Below are 12,698 nucleotides of genomic sequence, written 5' to 3'. Positions count from 1 at the left end.
TGTACAGTATGTACTATTGTATTATCGTATTATTGCTTATACAAATACTGTATGGAATGATATTTATTAATGACATTGCACTAGTTTGTAAAAGCTAACATTTTTTTGTGAAAAGCGTAGGCGTCATAAGCTTAGGCTTCAGTCTAAACCTTTTGGTCCTTGGTTTTTAGCTAAAATTGTATGTGTGTGTGTGTGTATGTATGTATACCAAAAATTAAATATATATTTTTGTATAACATAACGAATTACACATGTACTTTGGGTTTGTGGGAATTGAAAGGACCAATAAACTAAACTAAACTAAAAAACAGAAAAGATAAAGTATAGAGAAAATTGAGAAAATGTGTTACTCTCTGCTCTGAGAAGTCAACACGAACAACAAGATCTGTTACAAGGGCTGAGTGTAGTACCCAGTACTCGAGTTGTAAGTAAAAAAAAAAAAATCAGGGCGGATGGTGGATTTTATCATATGGGGACAGATAATTTGTGCTGATTACAAATAATATAATATATTACAAATGATAGCTGTTGTGACCCAATTAGCCACGGTGGTGAATCTTTCTTTACACGCACCTTAGGTGTGTTTGTTGTCTGCTTCGCCGGTCTTCTCTCTCTCTTTATTGTTGTTTGTTGTGGGATGTTGTTTTCTCGTGGTTTATTTAACATTTAATAAAGTGTGGTTTAACGTGCGTGCGTGCGGTAAGAAACGTTATTCTCCCTGTGTGGTCCCAAACACGCTGAGCCCACACACCTGTGTCTATTTAATACCTAATTGTGTGACGTGACCCATTACCAAGGTTATTGCTGCCCCCTTGTGGCTTGGTATATAAATAACACCCAAAATTAACTTCAACCCAAAAGAAACCAAAAACACCCATATTGGCTCCAACAATAGCAGTGACCAAAACACCTGCAGAAATACTGCAGGAATGACATAGCAGCAGTTAAATGCAGCCTTCTGTAAGCTTTAAATATCCACTGGACTTACATCAAATACATCAAAACACAACAATAAAAAACACTTTTCTGAACTTATCAATATGACTCTGTCCTTCACAGGATAAGTAAAATGGATCACTGCAAAAACTCAAAATCTTAACAAGAATATTTGTCTTATTTCTAGTTAATATGTCTCATTTTATTAAAAAAATCTCATTACACTTAAATCAAGACTCATCACTGGAAAAAACAACATTTTTTTCCTGTTTCAAGTAGATTTTCACTTGAAATAAGTAGAAGAATCTGCCAGTGGAACAAGATTTTTTTTGCTTGTAATAAGAAGATAAATCTTGTCCCACTGGCAGATTTTTCTACTTATTTCAAGTGAAAATCTACTTGAAACAGGTGAAAATTGTCAAATAAGTTATTTTTCTGGTGTTATTTTTCTGGTGATGACTCTAAATGTTGAAATAGCAGTAAAACCACATTCATTGATGAAATGACATAAGGGATGGAAAGGGGGATGATTTGGACCGTTTTTATTTCAGGGGGGTATGCCATCCCCCCTCATCACCCCTCATCCCCCATCAACTCCAGTACTGAGTGTACCCCAACGCAAAACTGCATTTGGGAAGTCATCATTCTCATGTATTGCAATGACTCAATGGAAAACTCTGCCAACAGACATTATTTCATGTAAAAGTCACCACACCTTCTCACATCTTGCCAAACATTGGTTACTGTCAAGACAAGTGTGTGTACATTTATGAAGTGTGTGTGTGTGTGTGTGTGTGTGTGTGTGTGTGTGTGTGTGTGTGTGTGTGTGTGTGTGTGTGTGTGTGTGTGTGTGTGTGTGTGTGTGTGTGTGTGTGTGTGTGTGTGTGTGTGTTTCTTAGGTGCCAACAGATCCCATGCTCTGTTGAATCTGCTTCCATGTTTTATTTATCTATTTTATCTATTGTCTTTTTGCTTTGTTCTGCTCTTTTACTTATTTATTCTTTTTCTATACTATTTTTTTTGTACTATTCCATCAACCTGCCCAGGGGACTACATGTTGAAAATAGAAAGTTGCTACAACCTGTCACAATGCATATTCTCTTGCAAAAGATGAATGTCTTATTGTGCACTGTCCCTGTCAAGTAACGAGGTACAAATACTTTGTTTCCTTACTTAAGTAGAAATTTTGGTTATCTATACTTCACTGGAGTAATTATTTTTCAGATGACTTTTTACTTTTACTCCTTACATTTTCACGCCATTATCTATACTTTTTACTCCTTACATTTTAAAAACAGCCTCGTTACTCTATTTCATTTTGGCCTTTAAATAAAAACTAATCAGTTAAATTGCTCCATCCGGATAGAGTGAATTTGGTTGTGGTTGTTTCAGATGTTCTTGTCCAGTTTTGTTCTTACATCCGTTCCCTCAGATTCCTGCAACTAAACTTGGATCTACATTCCAATAAAGGTTAGGATAAATGATAACATGCCTCTGAAGTTTGACTTTTTGCACCATTACAAATACAATACTTATAGGCAACTAGTCATCATATCTCCTGCTCTCTGAAACACATGTTAATGCTCAATAGTACACATATATGGTTCTTTAATATATTTGCATTATACTAAGATGCATTCATTTTCAATGGCTTTTGTCCTTAATGGCTTTTTTCCCCCTTACATTACTTTTACTTTTATACTTTAAGTAGTTTTGAAACCAGTACTTTTATACTTTTACTTGAGTAAAAAACTTGAGTTGTGTGAATACTTTTGACACCTCTGGTCCCTGTTTTGAACTAAATAAATAATTTACAAATAGAAGTGATTTTTCGGAGCGCTTGAAGGCAGCAGTGCTGGTATTTCCGAGGGTCCGTGAAGGCGCCAGGCTGGGAGCTCAGAGCAGGTAAAATAATCTGTTGTGATTTTTGATGTTTCTCTTCTCATCAAACCATCCAGGCGTGTTGACATCTGGAGACGTAAAAGCCTCTTATTAAAGACTCCTAGAGCTGGAGGAAAGTTTAATGTGCCGCATTTACCCTCAAACTCGTGCTAACATTAGCATTAGCGGTTAGCAGCTTCAGCTTTTTGTGAAAATGTGACAAAAAACTGTGTTTTTATTTCCCTGCTGGGAAACTACAACCTTCACTTTGTTGGCTGTAAAGGCATCTTTAAGGTTTCCCATCCCACAGAAGTAAAGATTATTAATACCTGCACAGACGAGGCTCGAATGATTGAATATTGATTCATGTTTGTGATCAATTATCGGTGAGAATCTGCTGATCAGCTTTGATTTTATTGTTTAACAGAATCAATACTTTCAAAAGCAACAATCAGCTTCCTAATGGCTGTTAAAAAAGTTAAAAGAAGCCCTCATTTTATTACTATTTTTGTATAAAAGTCTAATTGAAATGATCTGATCACCCTTGGTTTTATTATTCATTATTAATTAATTATTATTAAGCAAATACATCCTGAATTGAACAATAACATAATTAATTACAATGTTATTGTTCATTCAACAAGGATGAGGCCTGAATGGGGTGTAAATAAAACCATGTGGGCAACACTAAGTACCCCTAAAATCCAGCAGCCTGCAGTTGCATCTTTGTTTCCTGCATGACTTTATCAGTCTGTCACAACATTTTATACATTTCTGCTTTGCAGTGTTGATTCAAACTACTTTTATAACAGAATTGTTGTAGAAACTTATATATTGGTTAAAGGGAAGCAGAGGAATCCAAAAGGAGACGAAGCTATGAGTTACTTAGGTTATGTTTCCACTGAGCTGTACGGTACGGTATTTTGTGTGTTTTCTACGGTGGCCGACAAGGGCCAAACGCACTGCAACGGCCTAATGCTCTCTCAGTTAAAGAAAACGGCTTCAAGTACAGAAACGATTCAAATTCACAAACTCAAAACGAGGTACAAAAAGAGGAACGTGGTGCAAATGAAAAAACCGGCTGCAAAAAACAAAGACAAATGCAGCATCATCAAACGCGCTGCAAATAGAGAAACGATGCAAAGCACAAAACGATATAAAACAAGAAACAATCATCAAAAGAAAAACGCTTCATAACCGGTCACTACAACTAGAAGTGCTCCAGACCTGCAGGGGGCGCAGCTGACTGAACCACAGTGTTTACGTCCATGGTTTAAACATACAGCGGGAACGGAAATGTGATTTTTATCTGAGTATATTTATATACGATGTTTATATCACTGTACAACGCTGTACATTACGAGACGTTTCTTTATTATATTTTAACGTTACAGTCAGCTGTTCGGTCTCTCTCTACATCCCGTGTGTCTGTCCATTGAGCTGTTACGTTGAAAGCGCCCCCTGCAGGTTTGGAGCACTTCCAGTTGTAGTGACCGGTTATGAAGCGTTCGGATTGTACCGACGAAATACCAAAAACCGAGCGTAACAAAAACAAGCTGCTGGACGACCTCCATTGTTGCTGTTGGTAGTGTCTCTTTGGTAGCTTCGCTTTTGTTATTATTTTGTCACTACTATGAAGCCACGCTAGGAATTTGGTCTGGACTCCACATGGGCCGTGGTCCGACTGGCAGTGGAAACGCTCACCTGAATGGACTGGACCTGAACTGAACTGTACCGAACCGCTGAGTGGAAACGAGCCTTTCGAAAAGAACCTTTAAGGAGACAATCGGTGCGTCCGAAATGCCAAACTAAAAAGTAGTTCGGCACACTTTTGAGTAAATATCAGTAGTATGCACGTCACTTCCTGCCGTTGGGAGGAAGTGACGTGTCACAGCAGCAGTAGCAGCACCGCTCCACTCTTTCCCGTTTATCCTGGCCGAAACAAGATGACATTATATGATATTATTATATACGAATATTATAGTATTAATATTATATAATAATATCATTATACCTAATATTACACTTATGACGTATACGTATCACTTAGCAACCAAACGCCGCTGCATTGCATTGTGGGAAGTTTCTGCTCGGCTAGTGTCCATCAATCCACACTAATACATTTCTCCAGAATGAGTATGGATAGTACATACTATTGAGTACGTTCTAATGTTTCGGACGCACTAAAAAATCTTGCATACTCATTTTGCATACTGATTAGGGTGGAAGTATGCGATTTCGGACGCGCCAATTTCTCTAAACTCAAACCTGATAAATTCCGCTGTTTTGAGTATATGCATGTATGCATGCACTTATGCTGTTTTTCCACAGGTTAACGCCATTGTCACTACATATTATATCCTGCACAACATCCCTACTATAATAATGTGTTGCAAAAGGGACTCTTTGTAACCGTTTGATGCTAAAATGTTGTCATGTAAGAAATTCAAAATACCAGATTTGTTTAAAACTGGTAAAATGTTGATATGAGCAGCACAGGCCTCTGCAGCGGCCTTTTTCAAGTCGCTGGTTGGCATCAGCCTGGACCGCGGCGAGGCGACATCTCAGAGGGAATTTCTCCAGTTAATTCACTATGATCCATTTAATGATCAATCATTAATATCCCTGGTGTCACCCAGAATACAGTATAATTTGATGTATTTTTAAATACCAAGCATCGACATGAGTCTAAAGTTCCCAACAATGGTTTCTTTTGCAAAATGAACAAATCACTAATCCTTCATATGAGGTAATTTCATTTTCTTTTCTAATGTTTTCTGTCTTTAGGTGGCAGCCATGGCTCCAGAAAATGGACCGGAGTGTAAAACAGAATCTTCAGAGGAAAGTACGTGCCAATGTTTTTTGATTTATTGTTTTTTTTTGTTGTTGTTTTTTAAAATACCCTAATTTGAAAATAGCTGGGGCACTGTAAAATGTAAATAAAAACACAATGCAATGATTTTTAAATCTCATAAACCCAAAGTTTATTCACAAAAGAACATAGATAACATATAAAATATAGAAAATGAGGCATTTTATCGTTTCATAGGAGATATTAGCTCCTGTTGAGTTCAGTTGCAGCAAAGTGATAATAAAAAAAAAACACTTGGAGGAAAATCTGGATGTGATTAGGTTGATACAATTAAATTAAAAGTATTAAGAATTCGCCATATCAGCAAATGCAGGTTGAGGCTCCGTCTAGTGTTGTTTTTGTCAGACTGTTTCAATATTTTTTGACCATTCAGTTCGTCTCGTTTTGGTCAACGAAAATGAACACGCACATAGCAGAGTTTTTATTTTGTAATCTGCATTTTAGTCTGGTTTTTATTCCTCTACGATATTGCATTATATATTTAATTATCGTTGTCGTCACATGACCAGCATTTTTGTTGCATCTTGTCCTGTTTTCCTCAGGGGATAAAGGTTCGTTGACGACGATATTTAGTCATAATTTTCGTAGACGAAAGCAACTTTAGCTCCGTCACGCAAAGACGAAGCCACATGCGAGCAGCCAATCTCGTTTTTACTTATTTCCTTCAAAAGTTAATCAAATGTTTAAACTATGTCCTGTTGTGAGTGAAAATATGGGTTTATTAAAGCTAATTGCATTATGGTATTTTTTTTCAATCTACATTTTGCAGTGTCACAACTTTTATTGGCATCAGGGTTGTGGGAATCATCTCATGAAAACTGTCCATGTACGGAAGAGTATTAGGGCCAGGCAGGAGGAAAATAAAAACAATATTTTAGAGGAAGAAGATTTTTTTTTCATTATGCACTTCCAGAAAAAAGTTGAAATGTCGAGAAAAAAGTCAAAATGTCGAGAATAATGTTGAAGTGCAATTTTGAGAAAAAAGTCGAAATGTTGAGGAAAAAAGTCAAAATTTCGTGAATAAAGTTGAAATGTTGAGAAACAAGGGGAAATTTCGACTTTATTCTTGAAATTGTATTTAAACATTGATCTTGACATTTTGACTTTTTTCTCGACATTTCGACTTTTTTCTCGAAGTGCACAATAAAAAAAAACTCTTCCCCTCTCAAATATTTTTCCTCCTGCATGGCCCTAATACTCTTCCGTAGTCTATGTGCCTGGAATAAGAAGTAACAACCAAAGATCAGAACTGCCTGTCCCCCAATCTGCTCTCCTACTTATTATTTGTAATTTTACGAGGACTTACTCCGAGGTTTGTCTTTGCGACTCCGACAGGTCCAGATCTCCAGGAGAAAGCGACGTCCGACTCTGATTCCACATACGACGATGTTTGGGCCCCCGTTGAGCCCCGGAGCCCCAAACGAGCACGGAGAAACGTGTCGGACAAGTGCTACCCTTGCTCCGTCTGCGGCAAGACGTTCGACCGGCCGTCCAAGCTGGAGAGACACAAGCCGGTCCACAGCAGGAAGCCCAAGACCCTCCACCAGTGCCCGTACTGCGACAAGAGCTTCACGCAGCAGGAGAAGCTGCTCCGGCACCAGAAAAACCACGGCAGGACTAACAAGCACCCGTGTCCCGACTGCGGGAAAGTGTTCAACCGGCCGTCCAAGCTGGAGAGGCACAAGCGCACCCATGAGAAGAAGAAGAATCCCTGCGCGCCCCACCAGTGCTCCTTCTGCAAGAAGACGTTCAGCAAACTCAACAAACTGGCGCGCCACCAGCGCATGCACACGGGCGAGAAGCCCTTCACCTGCCCCGTCTGCGGGAAGGGCTTCTCCGAGGCGGGGCACTGCAAGGCCCACGAGAAGACGCACGAGGAGCAGCCGGAGAAGCCCCACTGCTGCTCCGACTGCGGCATGCGCTTCTTCAAGGCGTCGGAGCTGCGCCGCCACCTGCGCTCCCACACGGGCGAGAAGCCCTTCACCTGCGCGCTGTGCGAGAGCAGCTTCTCGCGCTCGGAGGGCCTGAAGCGGCACATGCGCAGCCACACGGGCGAGCGGCCGTACAAGTGCGTCATCTGCGGGAAGGGCTTCTACTCGCGGCAGGACCTGAACACGCACGGCCTCACGCACTCCGGGGAGAAGCCGCACCTCTGCCCCGTCTGCGGCAAGGGCTTCTCGCAGCTGGGCAACATGAAGGAGCACGAGCAGAACGTCCACATCAAGTCGGAGAAGTACATCTGCAACGAGTGCGGCGCCACCTTCACGCGCTACAAGTCCATGACCAAGCACCAGCGCACGCACACCGGGGAGAGGCCGTACCTGTGCACGACCTGCGGACGCAGGTTTTCCTGGAGCCACTCGCTGAGCCGACACCGGCGGAGTCACGCCCACAGACAGATGTGTCTGGACGCCTCCAAGGACCCGAGTCCTGAAGGGACGTCCGAAAACCCCGGCAGCTTAAAACAGGCGGAATCCTCACAAGAATGCTGAGAGATCGTATCCCAGATGAAGCCTCTTTTCCCTTTCAGGGGTCGTCTCACGTTCCACGTATTGATTTATCATGTTTGATACCCTTCCGGGTCGCCTCCTTGTTCTTTTTTGAGCTTTCTCGAGATACCGATACCAGTTTTTATTTCCGATAGTGATTCCAATGTCTCTACTTTTGGGTATCGGCCAACACTTGTGGCTTTTTACACTAGTACCTACTCAGCCCGACTCGACTCGCCTTGTCCTCATTTTTTTTCTTTCCGATACCCAGATCAGAAGTAGGAGGTTGGAGTCAAGCTGCTGTGACGTATTTGATTGTGTATCTAAATGAAGAAGACAACAACACTAAAGATGTAGAACCTGGAGGAGATTATCTATGTACTGCTGGGTCTGTGGCTTGTGTTCGATATCAAGTTAAAGGAGCTTGAGGCAGGATTTATGAAAAAAATTCGTATACGCTTTAAGTTTTCTAGTAATAATGTCAGATGAAGCGTTCCAAACCAAAAAGAATGATTCCTCTAGTGTATCTCTCCGTTGCCTTGAACAGGCTGTGTGCTGCAAAATGTGCTGCAATTCCGGGCCGGAATTTCCCGCGCTGTCCTGCGGATGTGACGTCAAATGACGCTGCATGTGCGTTCTCCCCGTTCTCCCGTGCCGGCTTCACTGTTGGCTGCAGTACCCCCAACGGCCGTCGTGGCGAAGGGTGGCACTAGAGTTTGCATGTTCTCCCCGTGTTCCCTTGGGTAGATAATGGGAGCTACCCTCACAAAAACATGCACACAGTCCTGGGCTACACATGCCCCCTCTGGCCAACCGGGGCGCCAGATGGGGTGGGGAGGATCCAGCCGGAATAACGTGATCCTTCCACGCGCTACGTCCGGCCGGAGAAACCCCACCCTGTCTGGTGAAAAGATGCGGCCTGCTCACTCCTCAGGTTAAGGAGGAGACCTGAGCTCCCGGGGTTGGTAGAGGATGGCAATGCCCAGGACTGTCACTTAGGTAGGAGCACGGGGTGGCAAAAATGGGAAAAAACCGGGATAAAAATATTTAAAAAAAAAAAAAAAAAGAAATGAGTGAGAGAAGCTTCAAGCAGCAACACTTTTTTTTTTTAAACACTTTATTTATAGCTTTTTCCATGTAACAGAATATAATAACAATAACAAATCAACCCCGCCCACCCACCCCTCACAAGGTCAGAAACAATAAGTAAATAAATAAATAAAATGAAAATAAATTAAACAGAATCAACAAACAAAGGTAAACACATTATATCTGTATGTAGATATGCCCTCACACACACTTTGATAGACTTATATTTTGGATTGAAAGCATGACGGGGACACTCTCTGTCGTGCGCACAGATCCAGCTGGTCACTTCATATGCAGCATGTTAGGATAGTATCAAGTAAGAGATATGTTCTCAATGAATTCTATGAAGGGAGTCCAGACTTGAATAAATCTGTCCTTACGACCAGAGTTATTATCGTTCACGAAAACTAACGAAATAACGAAAACTAAAATTGAAAAAACAATTTCGTTAAAGGAGCTTGAGGCAGGATTTATGAAAAAAATTCATATACGTTTTAAGTTTTCTAGTAATAATGTCAGATGAAGCGTTCCAAACCAAAAAGAATGAGCCCTCTAGTGTATTTCTCCGTTGCCTTGAACAGGCTGTGTGCTGCAAAATGTGCTGCAATTCGGAGGCCGAATTTCCTGCGCTGTCCTGCGGATGTGACGTCACATGACGCTGCATGCGCTTTCTCCCCGTTCTCCCGTGCCGGCTTCGCTGTTGGCTGCAGTACCCCCGACGGCTGTCGTGGAGAAGGGTGGCGCTAATGAGTCTCATTTCTTAAAGGAGCCGTCTGTAAGAAATGTCCAAAACTGGTACTGCAGTCACTTTCAAAATATTGTTGAGCGGCGTGTTCCCTCCCCCTCCTCCCCCCGACCAGAGGTTGCCAGGTAGGCTGCAGAATGCAGCAGGAACGTAGGCTGCCATGGCTGCGATAATTAGAGCCGAGCTGGCAACCCGGATGCCGAAACATTACTGACTTGGTGATTGGGAGATAGGTGGAGGGTGGAGCTTCAGAAACAATACTGACTTGGTGATTGGGAGATAGGTGGAGGGTGGAGCTTCAGAAACAATACTGACTTGGTGATTGGGAGATAGGTGGAGGGTGGAGCTTCAGAAACAATACTGACTTGGTGATTGGGAGATAGGTGGAGGGTGGAGCTTCAGAAACAATACTGACTTGGTGATTGGGAGATAGGTGGAGGGTGGAGCTTCAGAAACAATACTGACTTGGTGATTGGGAGATAGGTGGAGGGTGGAGCTTCAGGCCAAAACAAAAAATGACAACATAAACATCAGTTGAGGGCTGCAACTCCTCTTTTTAAACTGGAATATCCTGGCTTGAGTGCTGTTGTCAGTGACATAAGTATTTGAAATGAACATGATTTTTAAATGTCTGTTGACATATCGGGGTCATTTTATGATTGGTTTTATTATTGCTCTTACATACTCCTTTAACTGAACTAAATAAAAACGAAAATTAAAAGACAAAAACGATAACTAACTGAAATTATATTGCGTGTTTAGAAAACTAACTAAAACGAAATGAAATTATTGATATAATTTCCTCCGTTTTCGTCCCTGTCAATATAAGCCTCTTGGTATGATCAATTTATTCCGCTCTGGCCGTTTATCTCCAACTGGCAGCTACGGCACCTTAGCGCCTCATGGTCCGTGACGTCAAAACTAAAACTAAAACTAAAACTAAACTAAAACTAAGCATTTTTGAAAATATAAAAACTAATAAAAACTAGCAAACCCACACTAAAAACGAATTCAAACTAACTGAATTGAAGGAGAAAAAGTCAAAACGAAATAAAACTAAACTAAAATGAAAAATTCAAAACTATTATAACCCTGCTTACGACCACTATTGACTATATTTCAGCTTCTCTAGTGGGATCATAGAAAGCACCTCCTTAACCCAGTGTTTAAATGAGGGCGGTGTAGCCGAACCTCCACTGCATAAGAATTAGCCTCCGAGCCATCAGTGTTAAGAAAGCTATGGCATTTAACTGCAAGATAGTAAATTGTGCGTCTCAGGGTGTTGTTCCAAAAACAGCGATTACAGGATCAACGTTGACACCCCGTATGTGAGATATAGCCTCGAAAAGTTTTGTCCAGAAGCTGTTCAGAGACCTGCATGACCGCAGCAAAACTTTTTAATTTTCTTTTTTTGTCTCGGCGCTGCTGAAAAGTCCGTTGGAGCCGCGAGCAGCTATGAAGTGACAGAGCTCCTGGTAGATCTGGTCATTCCTTATCTCCTCTAGATCCCTTTTTAATTCTCTCCTCAGCACCAGGTTTATGAACATCTGCACCTCAGAGTGCGATCACCAAACAGACTTCTGCTGTCGTTGCTGCTCGAATAAAATGAACAAGAATCCGCCGTCAGAGTGGCTCTTTCTCTGATGTCACATCCTGACTCAGACGTCTGACTCCAACCCCCCGACCAATCGGTGGCCTGTAGTGTGATAACGTCAGATACAGCCGACTCAGCCGCTTAGAACCTCGGCAGAGTAGTTACAGAAAAGTATCTACTCGGCACGTTAGACCCCTAGTGGGAAAGAACCAAACTGAGGCGAGTCGAGTCGGGATGAGCAGGTACTAGTGGAAAAGCGCCATTAGAACTTTTCTGATATTTGATTTACTGATTCTTTTTGTCGGAGAAGAATTTTTTGTTTTTTTTAAATACCTGATCACAGTTTGGTCCTCAAGGACGAGGAATTATGCCATTTTATCTGCCATCGTTCTTGTTTTAGTCTGGAAACCACAACCCTGCATGTCACTGTGTTCCTGGTAAAATGTTTCAGCCGTAACTAACACCGGCCGGTACATCGTGCTTGGATGTAAATACCACCAATACCCTCATTGTTTGGCAGTATCTGCTACCGATACCAATATTGGTGGATCGTAAGAGAAAAAACAAAACTCTGGTTCTTTTCTTCTTCGATACACAGAAGTGGTCTGCTTCCTCTGGATTCAGCTTTTATGGAAGCAAATCTGTACCATAATTCAAGTTAAAATGGATTTTTTAAAATCCTTTATTCTCAGAATACAGCCGCATTCTCTGACTCATAAATAAAATTAATAATAAAGCATCCAAACTGCCTTTTCATTTTCTTCTTCAACACTCATTCTGTGACTTAATTATATTGATGATGAAAAAGATATTGCTTTTTTCCATTTTCGTGCATATTTGATGTTGGAGAGAGAGAGGAAAAGTGATGCGGGATGTGACACGTAGAGGTTCAGACATTTTCTCAGCGGTGGGAAGTTTCCAGTTTCAAGCTTTATTGTCAGATATGCTACATGTTCAACATACAGCACAATGAAATTACAGTCTTCTCTGACCCACGGTCCAAAATACAAGTAATAAAATGTATTGATTTATGTCACAACCACAGTATAGAGGATAACAACATTAACACAGGTATGAATCTATGTACAGGAG

General features: G+C 41.3%; 1 protein-coding gene across 1 annotated transcript; it reads left to right on the top strand.

Annotated features, from left to right (window-relative positions):
* The first annotated feature begins 2,799 nt into the window (after nucleotides 1-2,799).
* Nucleotides 2,800-12,505, top strand: LOC133454788 (zinc finger protein 501-like). The gene is made up of 3 exons (XM_061733546.1): nucleotides 2,800-2,841; nucleotides 5,605-5,662; nucleotides 7,025-12,505. The coding sequence occupies exons 2-3, from the start codon at nucleotides 5,614-5,616 to the stop codon at nucleotides 8,179-8,181; spliced, it is 1,206 nt and encodes a 401-aa protein (XP_061589530.1). The 5' UTR covers nucleotides 2,800-2,841; nucleotides 5,605-5,613; the 3' UTR covers nucleotides 8,182-12,505.
* Nucleotides 12,506-12,698: the final 193 nt, after the last annotated feature.

This window comes from Cololabis saira, chromosome 1 (assembly GCF_033807715.1).
Source record: "Cololabis saira isolate AMF1-May2022 chromosome 1, fColSai1.1, whole genome shotgun sequence".
Taxonomy (NCBI): Eukaryota; Metazoa; Chordata; class Actinopteri; order Beloniformes; family Belonidae; genus Cololabis; species Cololabis saira.
The sequence above is the reverse complement of the archived record's forward strand: the minus strand, read 5'-3'. Positions and strand labels throughout refer to the sequence as shown.